This window comes from Lepisosteus platostomus, chromosome 7 (assembly GCF_059453375.1).
Source record: "Lepisosteus platostomus isolate fLepPlt1 chromosome 7, fLepPlt1.hap1, whole genome shotgun sequence".
In the NCBI taxonomy this organism is placed as follows: Eukaryota; Metazoa; Chordata; class Actinopteri; order Semionotiformes; family Lepisosteidae; genus Lepisosteus; species Lepisosteus platostomus.
In genome coordinates, this window is record NC_142617.1 from 50,256,995 (window position 1) to 50,284,881 (window position 27,887).

The window sequence follows — 27,887 nt, forward strand, 5'->3', positions numbered from 1 at the left end:
CTGTGATGCAATTAAGTGATTGATTTTGGGGAGACTTATTAATGCTTAATTCCCTGTCAAGGTCTATGTACCTGCTGACAGTGAAGTAATGATTAACTTGTTTTCTGTGTTCTCCGCTGACTTCACTTAGCAAGAACATAGAGCTTTTGTTTTCCAAGACTGTTTTATCTTTTTATCTGTCCGCTAAATGCCTCATCCCGCTTTCTCCACTTTGTTTGGATCAAAAAGTGTTCCAAACTTGAATGGCGAAGCACATTCATTCTTACCTGTTTTGAATAAGGATTATGTGATAATTATTTGTTAAAGGAACAATAGAGTAGAAATAGCCTGAATCATGTGACTAGAAGATGTAACAAGATCTTTTAGATGAAGAGTACTCAACCTACATCCCTTCACATCTGCTGTATTCCAGAATTCTGCTACAACCAGTTCCTTAATTATTGAACAGATAATCAACAGGTTAAATTAGCCATTAATGAGCTGGTAACCTGAAGCATTCCAAATTGAGTAGCCACAGGTCTACACCACAGGTCTCCAGCTGGAGAGCCCCAACCTCAAACAGGAAAAAAGGTGAGGTTAACTTCCAACACTGTTTAAGTAAAACATTCTATTTCTATAAACCAACTGAAAGTCAGCCATTTGAAAGGATTGAGAACACTTGTAAGTGATTAAGTCATTTATTGATTATGGATCAATTTAGTAATTTGTTCAATTAAGGAAACTAATCCATGAGGGTTGACAGGTATTTAGGTTTCTGTCACAAATGATATTGCAGTTATTTCTTTTAAGAAATCACTTAAGAGATCACAATAAACGTATTCCAAGTTTTTAGAAATTTGATTATTTCAATGATACCTATTAAAACCTGCTTAAGAGAAACAGCAGACTGAAAAGCATTCATGTTGGACTTTCACATTCTCTTTATTTTGTAGCAAACCTGCAGACAGGATGTTCTGATAGTGTTCTGAAAGGAACAGGTCCAGATTCCAAGAGGTGTAGCTTGTAAAACACCTTTCAATCAGTAACTCATTAACACTTACAACAACATTAACTTCTTAGTCAAACAATTAGTTTAGTTCAATGATGTCATACAGATCAGAAGTGAATTGAAAACCAGAAGGCACTAGAAGTGTACTCCTTAGCGGCCAGGACTTCAATCCCCTGACAATCAAAACCACCGCAGGGGCTGCAGAAAGAGCCTCAGATGACTGCGGATCAAGAGGAGTGATCCGTGGGTGACAAAGCCACCTGGACACAAGCCGGGGAGAAAACCAGAGCGCCTGGGAGAACATGCAGTGACTGAAGTGTCAACTTAACATATTTTGTTAATAATATGTTTGTTCCTTTGTTTGTTTTTTTTGCCATTTTCGCAGACGTCTAACTTGTTTCACCCGTGAAGGTGTTCAGTTTGAGCGCTCTGAGTTTTGACTAAAAAATATTCACTTTAAAAAAGCACGGTGAAATGATTTGTAATTCCATAAAAAGGGACGTCAATGGAAGGCAGTGAGGGGGCTCTTGCAAGATGCAAGAAAACAAGCTCCACCCAAAAGGCATCAAATTCTGTCCCCATCAAATTGAAGGCACAAAGGTTGTAAGATAACACACTCACTGCCTCATGCCTGGGCTACTCACTGTACGTCAGGAACAAACATACTCTCATGTACATATACAAAAATGCCCCATGAGATTGATTTCTGAACCCAATCTATCTAATGAGGAACCCCAACTTTCGGTGTGATTATATACTGTTTTTTGATCTGGTATGTTCCAGTGTGAAGTTAGTGCCGTCAAACATCTTTGCATATGAGTTTGAACTGAATCCAACCCTCCAAAGCAAAAAGCACCAAGTGCTGTTAATTAACCCCCGAGGCCCCATTCTCCTGAACACCACTCTGGTTGAGCTTCAGGCACACAGGAGAGACATATTGCTTTTACATGGCGCAGTATAAATGAAGGGTAATCCTTTGCTTTAACCATTCATTACCTAAGATGTCACATTATTCTTTAATGATCTTATACTGCTGAACAAGAAAGATTTCACATCGGCAAAAAGCACATTTAAATGCTAATTTTTAATTTCACTTATTGCTTAAAGCAAAATTTAATTTGACATCACATAAATAAACCGGTTCTGCTGTATGTTTATCAAAACTATAATTTCATCTTGGATTAATTATACTGCACTACTACACTATTACTTGCACTAATTATAAGATGCTTGCAAGCCCATAATATGTTGGTCTTAGACTAGAAAATTATATGTTCTTAAGATACCAATTAACTTTAAAGTATGTTGTTTAAATACTCAAAATGATCCTGTTGGCATTAATATTTTGCAGAGATTGCCTAAGCATTATTATCATTTATCTTCCTAAAAACATTAATTATTTACACTTACAGTTGTGCACACATATACAGTACATTAATAGTAAAAGCATACCATTGAAAACAGCTCTCTCTATAAAGCACACATTTTAGGCAAATTACTTGCATTTTATACACAAAAAAAACATTTGTGGCTTAAGCCAATGTGACATTGTCTCATTGTATCCTGTTCTGTATTCTGTTCATACATATTTCTAAAGCTTGTTTTCCCTAAAAAAACAACAAGTATTGTTTTGGGGGTATCAACTTGTCGACCAAGTAGCAGAATAAACTCTATCTGACACATAAAAAGGGTATGCCATAATTTACATGACACGGCCTGTGATAGAGGTGCTGGTATTGATTTAAAAAGCTGGAGATCTAAAATTAGAGCCCAAACTATCACTTTGAAAGGACACCTCTTTGGACTGGTAGCTAATCTAAATTCTTGATGAAATCTTTCATGACAACCATGCAAGCCTCAGTCTTCATGAGCTGGCTTCTGCGGTGCTTGTGATAACACAGGCATTCCACCAGCATTCCTTTGTGAAGCAGTGGCTTTTTAAAACCTGACCCTAATTCTGTCAGCCTCTGAGGAATGCTTGCATGTACACCCTCCTCTCACTGGCTGCTCCAGACAGAAACCACGAGCGTCCTAGGGTCTCCTTTATCCCACAGAATGAGGCAATGGACACCTGGCTGTTGACAGAAAACAGAAAGCTTTTCAATGGAGTCTGATTCATCAAGATTTTGCTGGCAGTTTTTAATCGGAATTCTGTTTGTACACATAAAAATAAAATACTACTTTAGGCTGAAGGTAGGTGATGGATTAAATGGCTGTCTGAAAAGAGTAACCTTTCAGGCATGGGGTTTTAAGAAATGACCAAGATCAAAGTAATTGTAAATTCAATGACAGCTGGGTTGGGTGACAGCAGATTAATTAACTGCATTAATTAACTAGTCTTTTCATCTCAAGTCTGGGAGCCACTCCAGCCTGGACCCTAATGATTTAAAATCATTCAGATCTGACGGCTGTGTTGGTCGTGTGTTATAAATTAAACACTCTAATCCTAGTCCCAGGTGTATATTCTCACCATAGGCATGCCTAAGGTCTCATCATTTCTATTTTATACAAGCGTGTTCTTTTTTCAGATTAGTAAAACCTCCAACATATGCCTTTAATTCCCTGATATGTGATGTACAGGATTAGCCACTGGTCTGAGCTGGTCATTGGTTCGAGAGTCAAATATCTATATAGGATCAGCCACTGGTCTGAGCTGGTCACTGGTTCGAGAGTCAAAGACCTGTACAGGATCATCCACAGGTCTCAGCTGGTCACTGGTTCGAGAGTCAAACACCTATATAGCATCAGCCACTGGTCTGAAGTGATTGGAATTAGCCTGAGTCACCCACTGCTGAACGTGGCGTGTGTTAGGAGTGTGTTAGGAGTAAAGGAGTATTTACTGCTGTGCACCAAAGCCAGGCAGTGGTGACAGATATCCCAACCACTCATCCAGCTTATCTGAGGTCAATTCATTTGCTTCTGGTTTTATGCACATTTGTATGGAAAACATAAGAAAGGTTTGGCCCATCTAGCTAGTTTCCTTGCTAGTATGTCAATCAATTTTCTTAAATGAAAGAAAAACATATCACCTTAAACAACATGGCTGGGTAGCTTGTTCTAAGCTCCCACATTGGTGTAAAAAAGTGCCTCCCTTTCCTCCCTTTCCTCTGGTTCATGTTTCAGTGTTCATTCTGGAGACGTGTGCAGGGTTGACTTTGTCGACGCCTTTAAAGGATTCTGAAGTCTCGATTCAGGTCCCTCCTCAGTCTTCTGTGGTGAAGACTAGAATGTTTCAGTTTACTGGACAACATTCCTTAGAGTCTGTGTCTGGCCATTCTTCTCCTGACAAGATTCCAGAGCAACAGAATCTTTTTTGGAAAGTGGTAACCAAAGGTGTACACAACATTTTTAAAAAGAGGTCTTACAAGTGCACTGCACTATTTTAACTCAGCCTCCCTTTAAGCGACGTGTCCTAACAATATATCTACTGTTTTAGCAATGCGAAGGCATGGTCAGGTCTCTGGGCGTCTAACTGCTCATTGTGGGCTCAAATCCTGGGTGGAGTATTGCTGTTGTACCCTTAGCAAGGCTCAAGTGAAATGTTCAGCTCACAAATGTGTACATTACAAATGCAAGTTCATTTGGACAAAAGCATCAGCAAAATAAATTCATAACATTCTGTTTGCTTTTTTTATTGCTTCCCCTCTGTGTCTAGAGGCTGAGCATTGTGTGTCAGCATAAACACCTAAGTCTTTTTCATAAGCAGCTCAGTGTTTCCCATTCTGTATTCATAATGCACGTTTTTATAACCTTTATGCAATACACTGCATTTATCTATATAAAATGTGAGTCCCAGGCTTTTGCCCAGTCTTGAATTTTGTTTTGGTCTTGGAAATAAGGAACAAGACAAATATTAAGGTTAAAGATTACACTGAATAAGCTATGTTTGCTACAACATTAAAAAAAATATGAACCAATTTAACTGTTTTCCACTCAAAGAGGTGTGTTATTACTGGTTGCACACAAGTGACCATTCAGGAAAACAGTACGGAAATGGCTTAAAATGTGCTTTTATCTGATTCATATCCTTCGGTTTCTTTTTGGCTTGTCATATAAACAACATTTTACAGACAATATTGAAAATGTAGGTTCCTAAAAAGCTAACTAGAACACAAAGGAGGAAAATGTCAGAGGGGAGTAAGACCAGAGTTTGTACATGTCCAGTTCCATAACACTTCAATGATGAGTGGCTCTGAGCACTTTGGGTTCTTCCCTTACCAGCACTTTGTCAACATGACACATTTAGAAAATGGTGAAGAGTTCATGCACTTATAATACGCAAGAACTAAGGAATGAAATAAAGCAAATATAAAGATGATATAAGCACCTCCTCATGGCCGGTCAGAGCACCTCCTGCGCACCACTCTGACACAGAGCCAAAGTGTTGTGCAATGTTTAGGAACTGCTTTGACAACTGAATCCTGGGCTATATTAAAAGAAAACAAGCCTTTGGTAAAAAGGAAATGTACTGCTTATCACTCAGTTCAGTTCACGTTATAAATCTATGTACGAAACCCCGATAAGCCACTGAGGCTGGGATACAGAGCTGTACCATTCCAGAAGCACAAGCTAAGTATTGTCTGCAAGCTGCAACCTTTACAGTCCTGACTAAAACCTCCTGCAATAGATGTGTTGACATATTCCCCTTGTGTAGCCCCAGCAGTGCACCGCTAAGCGGAAGGTTAGCTGGACTTGATTGTGTTGGATATCAGACACAAAGACACAGAACAGCGGGGGGTGAAACCCATTTTCCTCAGACCTCTGAACAAGCTGAAGTCAAGAATGCAGGCCTGACATAGCGCCATTCTGCTGATGCCCGACTCACGACGGTAACAAACACGACTGAAATAAGACAGCGCAGCAGGAGGGATCGAGACAGAGACACAATCACATCGAAACGGCAGTGTTCCTTAATAGTGTCAGTTTAGCAAGGGGTTTACTGCAAGAAAATGCAAAACAGTTTTGAAAACAAAGAGATAATTCACACCTTATGACCAATTTGCACTGAACCTATTTAGGAACTAGAAATTAAACTCTCACTAATGTACAGCTATAGTTATTTTACACTATAAAATGAGGAAAATGAAGGGAATATAAGTAAACTAGAACTAGCCGTACACATGTCCTCCATAGGAACAAGTAATACTGTAGGTTTATTCCATGCTGAAAAAAAGAAGCATGGAATAAACCTATTACTTGTTCCTTTGCAGCCTACGCATGCTGACGCAACTACCCACCTGAACATATTTCCTCCATATATGCAAATACTGAATAATTCCATGGAAAGATTTTTATATTAGTTGAGTTTGATGAATTAGCTTAAATAATATTAAAACACGAGTTACAGTTACAGTGCATGCTACCAATTCATTTCAATAAATACATACAGCTGTTGTCTGTAAATCTAATTTCTTCATTGTAGAGCAACACTTCCTGTGTGATACACACCTTAAAAAATTAAAAAATAGACTCGGCAACGTGAATGTGAGAAGCACCCTAACACACAGATGTCCACACATAGATTTTAAAATTGTATTTAAACCTGCAGTGAGAGGCGTGTAAAATGAAACCCAGAAACGGCAGTATTAGGAAGCCGCAGGTATTTCATTAGCAAATCTAATTAAGCTTTCCACTGAGGCATCATTGATTAAGCCTTAGCGCCTGACACGGTTGGAGCGTGGGATGGCACTTACTGTACACTACATACATTAAGACTGCCAGAGGTCCGCCTGTCCCCCTCCTCCCTGTCTCCGCTGACCCCTGGGGGAACACGCCACTGCCTCAGTGCAGAGGAGCTGGGCAGATGTCTGGCACCAGAGATGTGCTTGATGGAGTGGGGACTGTTCTCCCCAGCAGAAGCCTGTGCGCTCACATCAGCAGCAAGGTGCTTTTGTGTACCAGCCTGCTTGGCAAAAGACCCTGTGGCAATTACTGGGACGTCAATTTCGATTAATTAAAGCTCTTGGCATCTGCTGCTCTGAAGCAATTATTCAATAAGCCACACAAGCTTCGGGAGAGGGTCCCTTGGCCAAAGCAGGAAACAGCCCTGGGATTTCATATTTCACAGCCTCATTTACATGACAGAATAATCACGCTCCTATGCAGACTGACTGCATACTTAATACAAAACCAATTTCATTACATTTTCTGAGTTGCAAACTAATCTGTTCTATTCTTTTACAAGGCATGATAATAGATTTCTCTAAAGCCCTGTACAATGATTAATGTTTTTTTTATATGCAACATAACATGTTAACAATTCCTATCACAAAAAATGACATTACATGATATTTTTAAGTTTCTCTATGGTGAAATCTCGGGATGTTGCATTCTTCTGTTTGCTGCACTATATCTGACCTGTACATTTTATTTACAAGTTGTAAAACTCTGCCCTCTGCAGGATTTAGGCTAAAAATCAGTTTGCTTGCAAATGATTGTTCTCCTCCCTCTCTGTTTTTCAGTACTACCAAAACAACAACTTCTGTGCCAGCACATGCAAACTCCATCCCCACACAGAACTCACACACGGCATTCAAGAGCCAACAGAAACACAGGTTCGAAAAGTAAAGTAAAAAGGTTGTTTTAGTACTCAGATATGATAAGGAACCTGAAGCTGACACTATTATGCATCTCTGAAAGTTTGCTCGGGGTTCATTGCCTTTTAGTAGCTCTCCTGGGCTGAAAATGGAAAGAAGGCAGCTTCTCCTAACTCTCCTACCAGATCGCTGATGAAGCACTAAGACACTGTTTACACCAGCCTCATGGTACCTAACTGTGTAGCAAAACCGGTTACATATTTAGAAAGTTCCAAATTCTTTTTATCCCATCTCGGAATGATAAACTAGTGGTATAACACGGGACTCATGATTATGTCTGTGCGTATTTCACAAGGGGCTAAAAAATGTCAGTTAAAGACATCTGAAAACAAACACTGGTAATTTTAGTATTCCACAAACAACTGCTGGGTCAGAGTGTCAGTACTGCAAACATGAGGTGAACAGGAGTACACCCAGTGACCTTCCACAAAGACACCCCACCCCTGGACTGAAGTGACCCAGACTTGCTTTCGCTTCAGAGACTTGGCAAGATCAGGCTACAACAGATTATGGCTACAGGCTGTTTTAAATTAAGGATTATGGCAGGGTTTTAGCGATAATGGTTTGGCAGCACCATAGCTATGGAGTTAAATCTCCACTACTTAGCAGGGAAGAAAGGAAAGCAGGGAATGTTTGGTTCATAATAAAGATGCCCTTCATTCTTTTAAACCAGTCAAAAGCTATATTATTTAAGTTTTAAATCAGTTCATGAATACAGGACCATCTGACTTCCCTTTAGATGCCTTTGCCCTTTTTATCTCTCCCATTAATAATAGTAATAAGAACTCTCTGTCCACCGCAACACCCGATGCCCATTATGGCTGGAGAGGAAGATGATCTCCTCCACTGCTGGAACTCTATGGGCTCGCCCTCTGTCATTCGCAAGAATTCAAGCACAGAATGGATGTCAAGCAGTCCCATCAAGGAGGTGCCTCCTTTCTGCAGACATTCGGGGTACAGGATGGCAAAACAGCCACTAGTGAACCCATTCTCTGTCACCATGAAAATAGCACAGCTGCCATGCAATCTCCTTGGCTACCATGAGCAACAGCTCTTCTCAATGCACTCTTAGGACTGAAAAAGGAAGCATTTTGTGCTTCAGACGCTATGGAATTACTGAAAAAAGTTCTGTAACAGAGACATCGGTTTTGCAGGTTCCACCTCTGATGAAAACAGACAGCCCTGTTTGCGTCCTCCAGAGAGGTGATGGAAGTAGAATATCTGAAGTTGGAGGATGGTTTTACAGTTTGAATTTTTTTTTGAAGCTACAGGGTTTTAGAGAAATGCTTAACAGATCAGCTGCAGGGAGATTAACGTTATTTCCTGGCAGAGTCGCACAGACAGGGATGCCTAGCTCCAGCGGTCCCAGCCCTGACAGCCGTGATCAGGACGACACTAACAGATGCATCAGGGCAGCTTGTCGGTTGTGATCCCAAGTCTGGCCCCATGGTGAACAATCCTTCTCTGACCGTACCTGTTCGGTGTTGCCTTAGAGATGATGCTATCATGATCTGACGCAACCAGGAGGTCTTCCTCACCTGCACATTCCAAGCATTCAATCGGGTCTTTTTCCAACTGTGACAACCGGTTGGCTGTGTCGTAATCAGATCTTTAAAGCAAGCAGGTCCAGGCCACAGCCGCACCAAGCACACAGCTGAATGTGTGATAGTGCGATTGTAGTCACAGTGTGGGGAAAATCAATACACCATAACCCAACAACTAAAACAAAACCCTAAGCTTCTTTTTGAGTTTCTACCTAAACGTCTTTTCAAGCCCCCTAATCACCCAGCTCATGCAGCTAAACTGCTTACCAGGCTCAAACAGACCAATCTCAAAAGAGTCTCTCTCCACTGAAACTCTTTGCAACATTTCCAAATAAACAAGGTCTCTCTCTCTGATACTCTTCACGGTTTGAGCATGTCATACAAAACGTTCACAAAACTGTGGTCCACGGTCAGTCCTTCTCCCTCCTGTATATGGCAGACAGGTTCTGCCCTCTGGCCTTCAGACAGCAGACATCCACTGACTAACGTCCTGCAACTGGAAGGATTCCAAAGGATTCTGGGGAATGTGGTCCTGACACGGCAGTCCTTTCACACAGAGCAAGGTAATGGTTACAAGAACCATTCAATAGTGATGATAATAATAATGCGTCTAGAAGAATTAGTTCTCCTGAACGCTTTAAGTTACTGGGACCTTTCATTTCAAATACTCTGATTTAATGTGCAGTTTTCAAACCCTAGGCTGCCACCAGCCACGTGAACAGCCACATCAGGGCAGCACTCAAGGTAAACGCCTACCCGGGCAGCACACTCCTCCACAGGCAGAGCACTAGAAAAGGACATTTGATCCTAATTGCATTTTCTGAGGGGTTCATTCTGAGAACCTCAGATATTTGACTGTAAATGACATTCTCAGTACTAGCCGACCTTTGCCAATTAAGCAAAGCCATAGGAGTGATCCCTTCTGTCCATAGTAGTGGGAGCAGCCACCTCCCACACGGTGTAGTATATCCCATGGTTTCTGAGGACTACAGAAGCAAACCAGGTCTTTTGACACCGGTGACCCCTCCCACAAGAGGTATTATTGTTGCCTCATGTGTCTCTGGCACATTGCCGTAGACAACAGCAGACAGGGTTAAGGCATCCTCCTGTGCAGCAGAAAGCACAATTTGGGCCAGAAGAGGTTATCTGACTGCCATGTCATTGACTGAGTGGTCCGTCACACATGACCACAGACTCCTGTAAGAATCTAGCGGAACTGAAGAGCCACTTAGAGCTGTACGAATTGTGACAATTGGCAACACACACGTCACCCTAATCCTGACACCGCCAAAGTGTCACTTCAGTTCTTTGCGTTTTAGGTGGTCTGTCCTCAGTCTTGCTGTCCCCCTCTGGGATCCTAGCTCTTCCGTGTTGTCCCCCTCTCAGGGAAGACAGCACTTTCCTCTCTCTTCCAGGCTGCTCATCATGTGGTGCTACTCACACTGCTCGCTCGGTCTTCTTACTAACTCTGCACTCTCGTCTTCAATTATCACCAGGCACTGCACATGCTCATCACACCCACTAGATCTTCTCACCAGGCACTGGAGTATTCAACTTCACAATCTTCAATAACCACTATTCACTTAGACACACTGTAACACTAGCTCATTAGGGTATTGTGTGTTTTTTTTTAAATGGCAGTATTTTTATGCTTGTAAGTATATCATTTACGATTAGAGATTACAGACACAGTAGAGACATATACAGTACAAACTTAATGAATATTCCACCATGCAATTTATTACCTATAAACTGAAAAGTTGCCATGGAAACACTGAAATGCTAAATATGGCTCAAGCCGTTAGCATCAACAACTATTTAGCATGCATGCTCCAGGAATATTTTTGGCATCAGAGCTGTCTTTCACCTCCTGTTGCAGCTGTGAATTAGAAGCACTAGGAGCCCAAAAGACTTCATAAACAGATTTAATGATCATGGCTAGGTCACACCAATTCATGTGATGCAAAAAGAGCTGATCCTCCTTCGTCCTTCTTTCATCATCATTTAAGATACATTTCTCATTAAAAAGGCACACACACACACATTGCATACGGCCTGTAATCAGCTTAGCTCTGAAAAGTATGATTTTGTATTCGCTCAGCAAATGAAAACATGTACATGCATTAAGTAAGCAATGAATACATGAAATACTTCAGACAGCAAGGTCAGCAGAAAGGAAAATGATTTTCCACAGAAGAGGCTTGTGCATACTGAATTAGCCAAGTCCTGTTATGTCACGCTCTGTTCTCCAGTGATGCTGTTTTCATGACGGCATCACTATACTCCCTTCGGCCATGGCTTCACAGGCATCTTCAGCCCAGACTGTCAGTGGAAGTTTCCACACAGGGACCTGCTACATGTGTGAAAGATAATTTTGTGTGCACGCTAATGAAACTCAATACCCTCTATCATTTCACCATTCACGATCTACAGCAATGCCTTTCAGCACCCGAATTGGAACACCACCATTTTTCTTCTCATGCGTACTATGGGTGGGGCAAGCACAGAGAAATGCAAACAAATGGTGAAAGTCAGGAAAAAAACTAAGGGTTCGTTGATTTTTATGATGTGGGAGGATAAGTGCAATATGAAAAAACAGTGTGAGATCCTTTTGTCCATGAATCCTGTGTTGTGAATTCAAACTAAGGGCCATCATGCTGAGAGGGCTTTCTTATTTTACCCACTCCTGCTCAACGAAAACTGCTATTCTGTACAGTGTGAACTTGTTTCAAGAACAGTTTTAACAAATGTGAGGTGTAGATTCATTCTGAGTGTGCACAACACTGTATTTTCATGTATAATTTATCAGTTACAAGAAATCAAGCGGTTTAGATGAAGTGGGCCTGAAATGGGCAGAAATTACCCTAGGTGTTTTTTTCTTTTACACTCAGTGACTTGTAGAGATCCAAACAGAAACGACATTCAATCTAATATACTCCTGGTATGTTTACATTTAGTTATTCAGGATCAATTATAAGAATAATTTGCAATCATTGATAAAGATTTAATTATTTCTCATCTGCAGGGTCTACATGCTTCTTTAGAGAAAGACAAGTAGTCTTGCTCCAGACGTTTTGTCATCTTTTGTTGGTTTAAAAATAATACATTTTATTAATAACCTTTTGGCAATGTTATAGATTTTAAAATGAAGGTGTCTAAAAGAAAACTTAATTCTTTCTATTGGTATATTTTTTAAAATGTATAAGTATTTTCTGCATCTGAATGTTTTAGCCCAATGAACTTCTTCAGAACCAGCAGCAAAACACAAAGGAGAGGACAACTGTACCTGAGAACAGGGGGTCTCCTGAAGGGGCTCAACTGGTAAAGGGGTTCATCCTGGGTGCAGAATGTGCTCTCTGACCACAGGTTCATCTGTGTCATGTCAGTGGTCGAGTGAGACCAGGGTGCCCCAAGCAGGTAGCTTGAGATGAGTTAACAAAGGCTTTCTGAGCTCTCTCTAGGTCTTGCAGGCACACAGTGAGAGACACAATTTTCCATTTGGTGCTTAAACTGTGCTACAGGGGTGCACAGCCTGCGATGTGTCAAAACAGGACTCTAAGTGAGGCAGGATGGAGGAGTCCACCAACTGCACGACCCCACTGTAGCCTGCCCACACCTCCATGCTCCTCCCCAGGTGCGGTTGTGCGGTTCATAGCTGTGAGCTGAGACATGATAAACAGGGCTACAGTAACTCTTCCAAATCAGGCGGGCATATCAAAGACAAATGGCAAGCCCTTGAAGCCAAAACCCAACTCTTTCCAAAAGAAAATGATAATGAGATGAGATCCTCAAATCCACCGAACAGACTAGAAGGGCAGAATGGTCTCCTCTCATCTGCAGCCATTCTTATGTTTTTAAAGGTCCAAAGAGGAGGAACAGTTTTTTGTTGCTATTATCATTCTTCCACTCATGTTTCACACAACTTTGAAATGGCATTTTCAAAGTAAATACTGTAGAAATAAATGGGCGTGCTGCTGCCCACTCAAGCAACATCAGGATGTTTGACCTGGAACCCCAGATTCACCGAGCTAAAATCAACAAACAATGACTTGTGTTCCTCCGCAAAAGAACTGCTGACCTGCACAATCGTATGAAACAAGGGATCAATAACTCAGACAAGAATATCCAGAGCTATAAATGGAGAACTACAAACAGCAGGTCTCAAACACTGGTGGTTAGAATGAAACTGACAGCAATTCAATCTATGGTAACAACGTTCTGGTTTCTTAGATTGACCTTATTTGAATGCATAAAATCACAGAAATAATAGGCTTACACAAAACAAATCACATTCTGAAGATTTCTTACCTCTCAAAAATGAGGGTAATTTGAAAATCCTTTGGGCATGTTTTTAAACAGCATCATTCAGTCAAGCAAAGAGGTGTGAGGGTTTTCCTGAAAGCGCTTACATGAGACACAGAACTCAAGAGGATTTCGAAATTACTGCTCCTGGTTATTACGAACCTTTTTATTCTAATTATTTGCTCTACCATTTTGTTACAGCCAGTTCTTCATCTCCCTGCTAATCACACTGATGCTAAGGGCATTATGCTAGCATTCATTGTCTGCAGCAGAATCATTTTAACTATTATAGAGTTTAACCATTTTATCACCCTCGTAACAAACAAGTCACTTTATGCATACCACTGGTTTACAGCAGAGCTGAAGCAATCCAGCATTGTGTTTCATAATCTTTAACTCCCCATTTAAGCAAAGTAGTTTTGGCGACGCATTAGGTAGGTCATTTCATGGGCCCTGGTCCTAGCTCCTGGCTCTATCTGTGTGGAGTTTAGTGTTCAGTGTTCCCACAGTCCAAAGACCTGCTGTCTAGCTAAACTGGTGTCTCTAAATTGACCCCGAACACCTTCAATTCAATTCAATTTATTTTTATAAAGCGCTTTTCACAACAAGGCTGCCACAAGGCACTTAACAATGCAAGTAAACCGTACAGTTACTTGGGTGAGTGAATGTGTATGCCCTGCAATGGACTGGAGTCCTGTCTGGGGTGTAGTCCTGCCTCGTGCCGTGTGCCCACTGGGTTGGACTCTGCCTCACCATGACCCTCGGAGGACAAAGCGAGCACTGAAAATGGACAGATGGATGCTAGGCCAACAGTGCAACAGTACCTCACCTTAGCAATTCTCTTCGCAGACAACCGGGAAATAATTGGAAAAAACCTCATGGAAAGTTCTCAGCTACTGCGACCTGCACCACTGAGCCCAGCTCAGAACACTGGCCATATGGCATGAGTGGGCTGCCCGCTCAGAGGCGGGTGACTGCAGCATGTCAGCCCCCACAGATTTCACCTCCCTGCACCTCAGCAGTGTGCAATTAAATTGAGCATCACTGGATTCGTCTGCAGTCTTGTGGTTGTGCTGTATGCTGTTAAAAACTGCATTCGTATATTTCTTAATTTTTTAGTAATCGGTGCCTGACCAGGTCCTTGAGGCCATTCCAAGGCATCAGGATCAGGTACTATCAGCCATACCAAGATGACACCATCCAGCAGGCAAGCTGATTTCACCCCATTGCACTGTTTCCAGGAGCGGGTCTGGAAGACAATCTTCAGCCGTGGCATTAGGAAAAGAGTAGTCATTTTCAAACTGAATTCACACGCGGGGAGCTTCCACTTCCCTAAACCATTTGCACACTTCCATGTTCCTTGCGATCGCCTCGGGCATGTCCAGTACTCCACACTCCAACCTTACCTTAATTAAGAAGAACAATGCACCTCACTTAATTTCTCACATTGAGGCCAGCCACCCAGATCTCTTATTAGACACAGATTACCGGTCTTGGATTAGCCTTAAGGTTCTTTACAGAACACCATGTGATATTTTAAAGTAAACGCTCTACATTAATCAAAGACTAGCTTTACTAATAACCGGATTACAGCAATACCTACTTAATGTGAACGTAAACACCTTGAAGATACTCTATATACAGAACATTACCTACAGAATTACGATTCTCCTTCCAGGAAATATGTATTATCAGGAAATACGAAGATGTAAATATGAATACTAATATGTAAATTAGTCATTTTTAGTCTCACATTATTTAGAAAAACTACAAAGGTTGCTGTGCCAGACTTTCATTTTAATTGCACTTTGCTAATGGTAAACAATATTAAAATTATTCATATTAAGGTTAACTATATTGTGAACTTTTTAACTTAGTAGAGCACTACATTTGATATTTTGTAACACATCAAGATAATTACTGCAAATATGTGCCAGAAAACGATAAATACAAGGTATCATCCTTCCTCGCGGTCTGATTAAAATCATGTGTAGAAAGCCTAATTTAAACATGAGAAAGAAATGCAACACTGCAATATGTACTGCGACCGGAGCACAAGTGTGTTTTTTTGAGTCTGCGCAGGCAAATCAACCTGTACATAAGATACGCAAAATACTTGAATGAACAGCACACACTCTCACAGTCACACTTTGGAATTACTGTGGAAATCCCTGTGTAGTCTGGCACAGGACCAGAAGCATTTCTAACCAGGATGGAAACACAAAAGAAGGATCATAAAAGAAAAATCACACATCACAGACCTACAAAACTAATTTTACAGTGCCAATCTTATTATGTGGTATGACAACAGTGTCTCAAGGTCATTCCTCGGTCAGGTGGAAACCTCATTCAAACCAACGACACAAGAACGTCACTCATCAAAATTTTTCAGCCCTCTGATTTAGCTAAACTGATCATCTTTACTTTTACAGCTGTCAAAAATGGTAGCTGCTTCACTAATCAGAAAGACAGATAAAAGAGAAGGCACCTTGAATTTGAAATGGATTTATGCAACAGCAATCCTAAGTGAACATCCCCCTCGTTCCCTCCCGTCTCTCCCGCATCCGTACTGAAAGATTTTTTTTAAAAACAATTATAGGAATAGCTGAGGCTGCAGGAAAAATACTGCATTAAAAAAAACAGTCGTCTCATTTTCTTAATCAATTCATCTCGGTTCGGATTCTAGCTTGCCCGGCCAGACCTCCACGCATCTGCATTGCAACCCTGTGACAGAAACACAAGCCGAGGAGATGCGTTTTTGCAGCTCGCAAGTTCCTTTAAGCACAAATAAAAGGGTATGATTGATATCAGGCGACAATGACAGACGATTCACCGATGAATGAAAACAATAGTTTCGTGCTGCTTTGTCCATGACTTTGTCATTATCCTTAAAAATGGAAAGAAACAGAAGTCCCCCTGAGAGATGACAGCTTCTCATAATCGCACAATGGATGTGCCTCTGCACACACACCACGTGCGCCGACTTGGTAGCTCTGCTTTGCACTTACAGTTTATTAAATGTGAACAGCTGCTACTGCCAGTTACAGGCAGAGGGCAGACCTACAGCCAGGTCGTACAAAACCATGGTCTCTTTCAGAAACACAAGTCGAAAGGAAGACTAATGTCTCTTGAAACAATGATGTTGCGGATCAAAATGTCAGAACATGAGCTCCTGAGCCCCACAGCCCATCTACTTCCAGTTCGAGCCACTAGCTGCTGACGGAGACTGGGATTCCCATGTGGTGGCGCACAGCTGGCAGAGTGGCTCCGAGTTTGTATGGGCTTGAGTCTGCCAGTAGCCTGGGCTGGGGACTTGCGGGGCTCCTGTACAGCTCTCAGCGTTGGTGCTCACTCTCCTGTGAGGCAGCACGTGAAATACCCCACAGGGGGCTCGTTAAAAGAGAGCCAGCCGGCCGAGCTGAACAGGGAAGGGAATGGAGAGGGCATGGAAAGATAAACAACAGGAGAGTGAAAATATTTTTTAAAAACCCGATACCAATTCCCAGCAAAGTATTCCTGAGAAGTACGCCACGGCGAAGCTTATACCAAAAACAGTACGTTTAGTCCTGAGCATAAAAAAATATTCATATATGTACACATGTGATTTGTTTTAGAAAATAATACATAGATTTTGGGAAATGATTACATGCTATTGATTAGATTATTATTATGATCTGATTACATTGATACATAGATTATGACTGACCATGACCATACATTAATGAGAGAGCTGACTGAATACAATCGATGAGTTGATTTAAAGTGCTGAATGTCAAGCCTGGTTAAAATCAATAAAGTAAAGCATACGGTAGAAGGGAACCAATACACTCCGCTAATCAGGAAAGCAATGCCTTCATGCTATTGGTGGACTAATTAGCCTCAGGCAGATTTGCCAGCAGTGGAGCCATGTCCTTTAGCGAAGGAGTTGCCATGTACAATAGACTTCAATGGGAAGTGTAATGGTCCAAGTGTAATGGTCTGGGTCAAAGCATCAAGTTGCTACGGATATCCACTTGTAGGGACTGATGGCAACCCGCTTGCACAGCATGAGATCTTCCCACATCCTGGGACTTCACTTGCTTCGCTGAATCAACAACATCCCAGCCGGAACCCATGCTGCTCGTGTAACAGCTGCTGTTCTGCGTGACGTGAATGGGACACTAACGCCATAGACAGTCTACTCGCCAAACATCCGCCTCATTTAACATAATTGGGAATAGCTGCAAATTGTAACTTTGCAAATTGAGGCACCTTGCGATCAGTTAACAGACACATGCTTGTCCAGTGTCTGCTGGGACAACTTGTGGCACCTTGGTTCAGAGATCAGTGAACAGCCACATGCTTGTCCAGCCTTTATCTGACAACCTGTGGCACTCTGGGATCACAGACCAGTGAATACACACATGCTTGTCCACTCTCTCAGAGACTAGTATGGGCATGGGTTTGTCCAGTCTCTAAAAGAGAAACGAAGACCAAGTCCTTCAAGACAAGATCTTCAACCTGGTTCAAATGTACTCAGATGTACAAATTTGTATTGCCTCCAGCTATGATCACACACACTACTAGTCTGTGACTTCCACAATAGACCCCAGGACGATCAATCTTGATGATGACAGATGTTAATCAGTATAATTATTTTACCTGTCATGTATTTTCAATAACATGTTACTGGACCAGACAGAACAGTGGGACAGTGGATATCATTGCTGCCTCACAGCACTGGGACCCAGGGTTAAATTTCGCACCTGGAACGCTATCCATATGGAGTTTGTATGTTCTCCCCTGTGTTTTCACAGGTGCTCCAGTTTTGTCCCACAGTCCAAAGACATACTCGTAGGTGAACTGCGGAAAAACAAAAAAGTGCCACTCGTGGGGTCAGTAGGAGCTCAGCATTCTGTCACGGATGTCGGAAGGGACGAACCATGGAGGAGGAGCGCAAGAAAAAGACCCTATGCGTAGTGGCAGAACAGGGGATTAGCCCAGGCTCAGCAGTTCAGGAGTCGTATAGAAACCTCAGGGTCTCAGGACATCCGAACGTCAATGCTGAGCGAAGGTGAATGAGTGTCCCGGAAATATATATCCCCAGAGAGAGAGACACCAGAAGGGCAGCAAACCACAGGAAACTAGGGACAGGACAGAGTAGGAGTGCCCTCTGGCGGCAGAGGTCGTGACAATACCCCCCCTTCATGGGCAACTCCTGACGCCCATACAAATAAGTGAGCTACACAGCACTGGGGAGAGGAAAAACCTTATTTAACTGAAAGGAAACCTCTTTCAGTTGATAGCTGCCCCCTGATCCAGCTGATAGCTGCCCCCTCCTCCAGGGTATAAACCTTTATTGGGTAGAGGAGACGGGGGTCAGGTAGAGCTCCGGAGCCTTAAAACAAAAAAAAGACAAGTACACAAGCACAAACAATGACAGAAATAAACCTGGGAGACCAGGGTAACAAACCACAATAAACAGATAGGAACCAAGAGTTCCACAACACAGGGGTCAGGGGGACCAGAGAGAAGGGGAAACCAGGAAGTGAAAAATCAAAACACCAAGCAAAAAACAAAAATAAAAACACAAAAACCTGGGAATAATACAGCAGACTGGGCAATAGGCACGTTCACATTCTATCACTGATATCGGAGTGGACAACCCGAGGAAAGCCAGGCTGCAGCCCGCTCACAGGCACAGATGACCGGAGTGATATCCAGCAATAAGAATGGAGGAACGGCAAAAAAGGCTCACCAAACTAACGCTGATATCAGCAGAAGACAACCCGAGGAAAGCCAGGCTGTAGCCCGCTCACAGGCACGGATGTCAGGAAGCTGATATCCAGCAATTAGAATGGGAGAGGGAAAAAAGGCTCACCACCCTATCGCTGATATCGGAGTGAACAACCCGAGGAAAGCCAGGCAAGGATGACCGGAGTGATATCCAGCGATGAGGACAGGAAGGCCAACTCAACATTCAATCACGGATGCCGGAAAGACAACCCAAGAAAAACCAGGCCGCAGCCCGCTCACAGGCACAGGAGTCAGAAAAAGAATCCCACGATATGAATAGGAGAGCTGAGAGAAAAAAAAGCTCAGAGAGAAAAAAAAACAAAAAAGCGCCGCTTGTGGGGTCAGTAGGAGGCTCAGCATTCTGTCACGGATGTCGGAAGGGATGAACCGTGGAGAAGCAGGAGAGCGGAAAAAGACCCTATGCGTAGTGGCGGAACGGGGGATTAGCCCGGGCTCAGCAGTTCGGGAGTCGTATAGAAACCTTTGCCCTCAGGCAGCGGACATGGGGAGACCTGGTGCCGGGCGGGTCTCAGGACATCCGAACGTCAATGCTGAGCAGAGGTGAATGAGTGACCCGGAAATATATAGCCCCAGAGAGCGAGACACCGGAAGGACAGCAAATCACAGGAAACTAGGGACAGGACAGAGTAGGAGCGCCCTCTGGCTGCAGAGGGCGTGACAACAAAGAGTATGAACAACATATGGATCGCTACCACCCTTACACATATCTGTCACAAGTGTCAGTCATACTGTATTTATGTACAGAGGTTTGGCCTTCTGGTTGCACAGATAAACACTTTTAGGCATATAGTATACTCATATCTCATGTGACTTGCTGAAAGAATGTTACGTCAAAATTACCTTAATAAGCGCTCGTTACACTCATTATTTGAGAAATTGCATGAGTAGCACATGACTGATGTGTTGGTTGCATAATTATTCTTAACATCAGGTTAATTGGAGTGACAAGATGGAAGTCCAGAGGATTAGCACTGAGCTACAGGTTAGTCAGGTCATTTTAATTCACCTGTAAAATGTGCCTAGCTCTAACTAAGGCTTTCAGCTTGAAGAACTCAATAATTGATGAGGCTGTGGTCTGCAAATGTTGCCATCCCTAAATTTAGTGCTCATATACAGTTGTGGTCACATAGGATTGTCAACTCTCTATAGTGCTTAAAAAAGTCTGACTGCTGCAATGCTGATTTCGGACTATGGTACAAACACAATACAACGATAAGCAATGTGGAGTTGTGGTTAGGATGCTAGACTTGTAATGAGAAGGTTGTAGGTCTAAATCCCAACTGGGGTGCTGCTGCAGCATAGCGCAAGCTTCATACACAGATTAATTCACAATGTGCCCTGTAGTATAAATGAGTACTCCCCAATCTGTCATTTCAAATGTTATTAGTAAATACCTTCATAAAACATTGTTGCAACCCTGCTTACTTTATATAGGCTATCTTAACTACGTGAAGCTCATAATTGTGCCCAAGGAAGTCATAAGCATTACCTTTCACAAAGCTTTACAGTTGTGCATTTGTCATTCATAAAATCACCCTTTCCCCATTCTATATCTGAAATGACACCAGCCAGACAAACTGAGCGGCTTTCACGCCAGTAAAGACGTTTACTGTTAAAATGTTTTTTAGGACCATAATCAAGCAGCTTATAGATTGATTTTGGGAGATTATTCTTTTTTCCACTTAAAAGAGACGACTCAATGCAACCATATGGAATACTTCACCCATGGCTTTTTTTTAGTTGTTATTAATCACATGCACGTGCTTGGGGGTATTTGCACAATGTTACAATGTTTGCTGGCACAGACACATACAGTATCTATTTGTGGACGCTTGTACACATGGACAGGCCTGTGCTTTACAGGTGTATCCTTTTCCACTTGTGTTGATGACACATCGAATATCTCCTTACTGCATACACAGGCAAACAAGCGGTTCTCTCTAGTGGCCCAAAGCCATTTACATGCAAAAGTCAGATGTAACTCCTTTACATGATAACCAGCTTCAGGACATCGCATGATATGAATACCAAACTACCAGTTAAGGGGGGGGGGGGGGTTCAGTCTGCTCTATTTTATGCTTGGTGTTTTGTCAGGTTTTGTCCAATTATGTGGACAGGGGAGAGGGGTTTTGTGTAGTACACAAAATATGCATCACATACTATACTACTTTGCATCACATTGTAAGCACAGTTTTACCATGGCACCAAGTATAATGAAAGCAAGGGCTTCCCAAAAGTTATGACTCATGCCTAACATCCCAGCATGCTTAAAGCCATGTATAAAAATGCTAGCAAGGTCTGGTTGCCTGTAATGATGACTAGCATGACTGCAAGACATCAGTTGGAGCATGTCTAGCAGGAGCTTCAGTGAGTAACTGACCAACAGCTCAACTTGCTGATGTTTCACAGCCATCAGTGTCCAAGGTGATGTCAGCATGTACTGTACCTACCCCAAGGGAAGGACATCATCCAGGATGGGGATATATTTGCACTGTTTTGAGGTTCAAGGTAAACATGTTCAAGTGAGCAACTGCAGATCAGTTGACAAAGTGTTAACCTGGGGCGCGAACAGCCAGTTTCAGCAAAGATGTCCTGTTATGTACAGTGAGTGCATAAGCAGACTTGAAAAAAATAATTTATAATGTAATGCCTTTAATACTGCATTACATATTTTGCCAGACACAACATTAGACACTTTCATTAAGTGATTCACTGCATGGTGCATTTTTCAAGAACACATCCCTACCATGCTGTCAAGCCCAGGACTCGCTTTAGAATTTTTTAACCTTTTGACTTGAAATGAAAACCTTCTTATCTGACCTCAACAAAAAAAGGTCATATTTTGTGCATTTGCTTTTCATGCTGGTTTGTGTTAAAAACACCACTGTGAACTTTAAAGACTCCCCTAACCAAAACAAGCCCCTACACAAAGGGCAAGAAACTGGCGCGGTGTCTAACAGTAAATCTTCACATAGGTGAAAATAATTAAAAGGGGACTAAAAAGGCCCCTTTGAACAGTTGAGATTTCAAGTCTTTTTCGTTATAGTACAATGCATGGTCAAATAATTTAAAAAAAGAGCTACAAAGGAGTGTAACAGCATATTTATTTTTTCTTTGTTCGGTCCTTACTCTGCTTCATTAGGCTGGAGACAGCATGCTCAGCTAGGCTGTTCACAGATTCCTACTTTCCCCAAGAACATTGCATCCACGGACACTTTCAGCACATGTACAGCTGCAGTTATGAAGAGTATTACCAGACTTACATTGGAGTCCAGCAGCTCGATGCTGTCAAGGCTTTTGCTTCTGTGGATTCGGCCCTTGATCCGTCTGAGGGAAGGTTTACCCTGGCTCCCCGAGGAGGCAGCTGCATTGGAGGTATCTGAGCTCGGAGTCACCCTAAAGAAACAGCCACACAAACGCTTAATCAGTTTTAGCACAGGGAATTAAGACCATTGTGTCTCATACAATATAATGTCAGGAAGCATGCTACAGGCATGAGTAATGAAAGACAAAAGCCATGGATGCTTTCTTCTTTAAAGAGCAATGTTCCCTATTGAATTGAGTGGCATTCAAAGCAAGTGTGCATAATTGCTTTTAATGTCACCAGTATGCCTAAGGACAAACTAGGTAAAGAACATGCATCCTTTGACGTTCCTATTATTCCTTCAAAATTTCATTCTCAGACATGCCATGTCAACAGCCTGTTTAAGACTGAAGGCTGCAGCTTTAGAGTAGCTGCCAAAAAGATTCAAGAGGCTTTTTCATTGCCCTAGCTAAGTTCTAAAACTTGGTTCTTTTTCATTGTAACAGTACTGTTATAAATATAAAGGGTACAGTCATGCTCAAAAGATTTAGTGTCAATCTATGATCAAGCTTTTTTATTAGCTGAATTATGTATTTTGGTCATCTTGGCTGACTAACATATGGACATTTTTAAACAACACTTACAAAAGGCTATGGTTCTCTATGCTGAAGCAAATACAAAGGCTTTTTTCTGAAAGAAATGAAAAAAACATTGTGACACTAACAAGTATATTAAGGAGTATTCTTTGCTCTCATGCAAGATTTTCCTCGCTTAGTTGTCCTGATAAAGATTTATAGATAACAACGTTTTCTGACCTAAACAAGTAGGTTCACTCCAAACGTTTGACTTTTATTTACCCGAAAGGTTAGAAATGTATGGGCTCTGAAGAAAGAACTTTGCACAACAGCAAGTGTACATTTCTCTCATTTCATGTTTCTCTCTCTCATTTCCAACTGGCTCCCTGTCAGATAGCAACGTGAGATCTGAAATTCTGCCCGTTTGTTTCAATGCAACCAGAAACAATGTTAAAGCATGTATATAGCCCAGCTCCGGTGGACAAATCTGAATGCTCAGCAGGGAGACAGTCCTGGTCTGGTAGCTTCCAAAGGAGAAGCAACAAATCAGGTGATGCTGAGAACCAGTGAATCTGAGCAGGAGACCCACAAAAAATGCTTGTGCTGTTGCTGTGAAATTGAGAGTGTTTTTGGCAGTCTGCAGAGAAGAAAAATGCCCTTTTAACCTTTTCTGTAACTTTCCTGCAAACATAATTAAGACCGAAGGAAAAGCAGGTTTCCAGTCCCTCCTTCTGGGGTTCAGTCTATGGCACAATGCTTTAATCTAACCAGCATTTCATTCTTTGTTTTACAAACTGTACTTCTGTACTCTGCTTTTAAAACAATCCCATGTTCAGTGACCTACATCTGCTGTGGGCATTATTCTATATGCATCACTAGTCCCCTCCCCTTAAAACAAAATGTCCAAGCATTTTTGAGTGCTTGGAAGTAGAAAAACCAAGTTGCTGATGGGCGATCCACAAGGACAAGAAGGTTCATCTGACAGTGTGAGGATAGAACAAGACTTTTCAGAGTTTTGCTCCATTTGAAATCTGATTTTCATGTATGTGAAACTAGCAACCTAAAAAAAATGTAACATCATGCTACATATGAGCTGGGAGTAACGTTCAAGTTCTCATAGCTAAAAACATCCCTGACTTTAAAGTCTGATATAAATGCTTCACAAAAATAAAAATACAAGCTAACAAAACATGCTTTTGACATGAAAATTTCCTGAATGAAAATGTGGGCAATTCCACAGGAACAATGTTAAATGTATATTTTGCAGGTGAAAGTATCTTGAATTTTATTCCCCTGCCAAACACAAGAGACCCAGAAGAAAGGACAATCACACAGTTCTTTGATGTTTACACAATATGCAAGGACAAGGGGTCGCCGCATTTAAGAGATAAGAAAACACAAAACAACACAACTCCTGTATATTTATAGCAGTAGGGTTTCTGGCACTGTCACAGCAATATCTTCGCCAGGAAGAATGCTATTTCTACAGAGAGCAGGCTAATGTACAAGTAGTTCGGGAAAAGGAAATGTCCCCTAGTCTGTTTCATCTCCTGTTGGTTCCGGAAATCAAGGATACATGTTGAAATATTCCTGGCACTATTTCTTGAAGCACTAAAGACAAAAATCCATTACTAGCTCCGGCTGCCATAAATATTTAGTGCCTTCAAGCACACATTCTGTGCCTCTTGTCTGCTTTGGGAAACCTGTCGAGCTGCTCACTTCTACTGCCTTGACCTCAACAAAAGCAACAGAAGGCGAAGATGTATTTTAAGGACACAGCATTCAAGGATGAAAACTAGTGTTTTTGTGAAACACTCATTTGAAGAAAGAATTTCTAGCTGAAAACAAAATGGCTAAATCCGAGTATCATTTTTTTCATTTCTCTCCTGCCTCACTGCGCTGAAGGAGGAAGGAGACAAAACGGATGCATCTTTGGGTTTATTTGCCATTGTGCGCAGCACCTCCAATGCAAATACCTTGCAAAATGCAAAGCAAAATACAGATCAAATCACGGAGCTTTGCAGGAACTGGGAAGGTGGCGTGGAAATGGTCATAGCAAGGCGGGTGGATTAGTCCTGCAGAGCTCTTAGTGGAAGTGGGGAAGTGGGAGGGTGACCTGTGCATAAGGATCACTGGCGCGTGAGCTCATCCTTGCCACAAAGGTCATGTCAGCCACTTTCATGTAACATTACATTGTGCAGTCAGGAAAACAGGCTCCTGTGGGAGTCTAAGCACTGGAACCAAGATTTTCCTCTTTGATCAAATGACTTATGAATGGACAGTAAGTGTTGTTGACGGGGACTCCTGGCATATATGCATGTGTACTGTACCGTAGGTATTTTCAGCAGTCCATCACTTAAGGATCCCTCACCTACACTTCCAGGATGTTGCTAAACACACAGAGCTTAAGGCCAAATGTCTCTGGCAAAGCACTGCAGCAAAAATAAAACAAAACTGAATTATTTTCACAAAAGCAGAGCAATCAAGGTGTTCATATGCAAACAGCTACAACTACACAAGTACGTGTGGTTCCCACTTACTGTACAGTATGTATTGCAACAGTTGATTAGCTTGGATATGATGTACACCACAGTATATGTTTGAAATAGATAAAATTAAACATACTTCTGATAAGACAAACCTTAAAGATAACAATGAATATATGCAACTGAGAAAATACCAGTGGCTAGGATTTCCCTCACTCCACTTTGTGATGAATGAAGAGAAATAAACACAGCAGCTGTTGCTAACCTGGATCTACAATAACGTGCTTACCCTTCGGAAAACTGTAGTTTCTTTATTCAGAAAGATTAAAAGGGTCAAGGACCTCCTGCTTCAATCTGTATTTTTCATGATGCCCCTTACTTAAAGCACATTTTTATATATATAGAATCACGGAATTATGATCACAAATTGTAAATCTCACAAAATATCTGGAGGTGGTTATAAATTCAATGAGCCTACCAGACTCGAATTCAGATGATGTCTGCTAAGTATGAAATCAGGCAGTAGTTGCTATGAAATGAAATCAGTGATTCTTGAATATAACATACTCAGCTACATTAGCATTTTCATTAAGTAGTTCAGTGCAACCGCTTCCCTGTACAGTCCTTGTTTCCTGAATGGTTCTTGCTTATTGACTGACCAGTAATTCACTAGAGCCACCAGATCAATGTTACATCAGCCTATCTATCTGCTGTGTAGTTTAACATTTAACCTGCCAGGCCAAAATGGACGAGGAAATCAGAACTCCTCTCCTCATTATGGTTGCGGACTTGCTGGTGGGGTTAGGGGATGGTGGAGGGGTGTTAACCCAATGAACCCTGAAAAAACATCATTATAGAAACCTGTACACCCTAATATCAGTGGCTGCTAGAATGTGGGGTTTGTCTCAGAGTTTTGTATGAGCTCCAGGAAGCCATACTGTACATTACACTGAGCAGGTCAGTGGTTCCATGCATTTTCAGTGCTACCTGAACTCAAGCTTAAAAGGCATTCTACTGTAGACTTACATACATTGCATTCTACTGTAGACTTCTTACTTACATACAACATGTTTAGTTTAAATGCATCAATTTTCTATCTGCTTTATCCAGTTCAGGGCTGCGGGGAAGACAGAGCCTATCTCAGTAAGGGACTCTTGTCCATTGCAGGGCAGACAGATACAGACACACATACTGTACAGTCACACCAGGGCCAATTAACCACTCAGTAACCACTCAGGAATTGAACCCAGGGCCCCAGCGCTGCGAGGTGGCAATGCCAACCCCTGCACCACCATTCCACCCACATCTCTAGTATAAATTGTGGAAATGGAAATCTGGAAATAAAATCCTAGTTTAAACACTGCCTTAGACTGGGTAACAGACTATAAACCTTTTACCTAGATTTAAACAACCCACTCATTATGAGAAGAAAGGACAGCTGCAGGGAAGACCATCTGTTCAGCAGCTGTATGGTGTGATAACAAACCTATGGACAATCATGTACTTCAGCTCTATCTGTCCTTCAGGTTGCCGGAGCTTTAATTGAGTGTAAACTAAGTGCTGCAATCAAGTCCAGATACAAACACCGTGATTCATCAAAGGAAAAGTAAACAAGTAGATTGGAATGAATGCAACACGAAGCCTCAGTGTGGCAACATTATTTCTCATGACCCGTCTACGTTTGTGTGATACCAGTGGTGAAGACAGAATTTCATCACGATAAGAGTCTTCCTATCTTCAAAGACCACTGAGTGTAAGGCATACTGCTCAAGATCTGATTTTGAACAATAATTATATGCAGTATGTTTATGTACAGTGTGTAGACATACAGAAATCGATGTGACAAGCGTAAAGGAAATTAAAATCTCCCCTCCACCCTTAGTGCACTTTATTGAGGCACAGCAGAGTGACCTTACTCAGTTGTGTTGGCTGTCAATTTGCCTTCATTGTGCCTTGGAAGGATTGGCTTGTTTTTGGAGAAGTAGCTCATTCACTTTACCCACCCTGGTTTCTACTCTAGAACAACAAGGCTGCATTGATGTACAAAGGACTCCTTTATTGCAGGAGAGTGCTGAGACCTGATGAACTCACTCCTCTGGTGACCTGATCTGGACACACCTCAAGTTAAAGACTGTAAAAAGCCTGCTGAATAGTAATCTGCCCTGTTAGGAATATGAACCATCAAAAATAGGGGATCAGAATGAGCAGCAGAGGAGGGATGTGCTGATTTAAAAATAAAAACAACTCATGACAAAAATTGATTTAAAAATAATAAATATAAAGAAAGAAAATATGA

The 27,887-nt window shown here is 41.8% G+C and overlaps 1 protein-coding gene across 7 annotated transcripts in view; it reads right to left on the reverse strand.

Annotated features, from left to right (window-relative positions):
* tjp1a (tight junction protein 1a) overlaps positions 1 to 27,887 on the reverse strand; it is a 149,500-nt gene that overhangs the window by 94,666 nt on the left and 26,947 nt on the right. For all 7 annotated transcript variants that reach the window (XM_088641015.1, XM_088641022.1, XM_088641019.1 and 4 more), the window contains one exon: positions 22,490 to 22,622. In XM_088641015.1, coding sequence (XP_088497141.1) covers positions 22,490 to 22,622 — 133 coding nt within the window. The remainder of the gene's footprint in view (positions 1 to 22,489; positions 22,623 to 27,887) is intronic.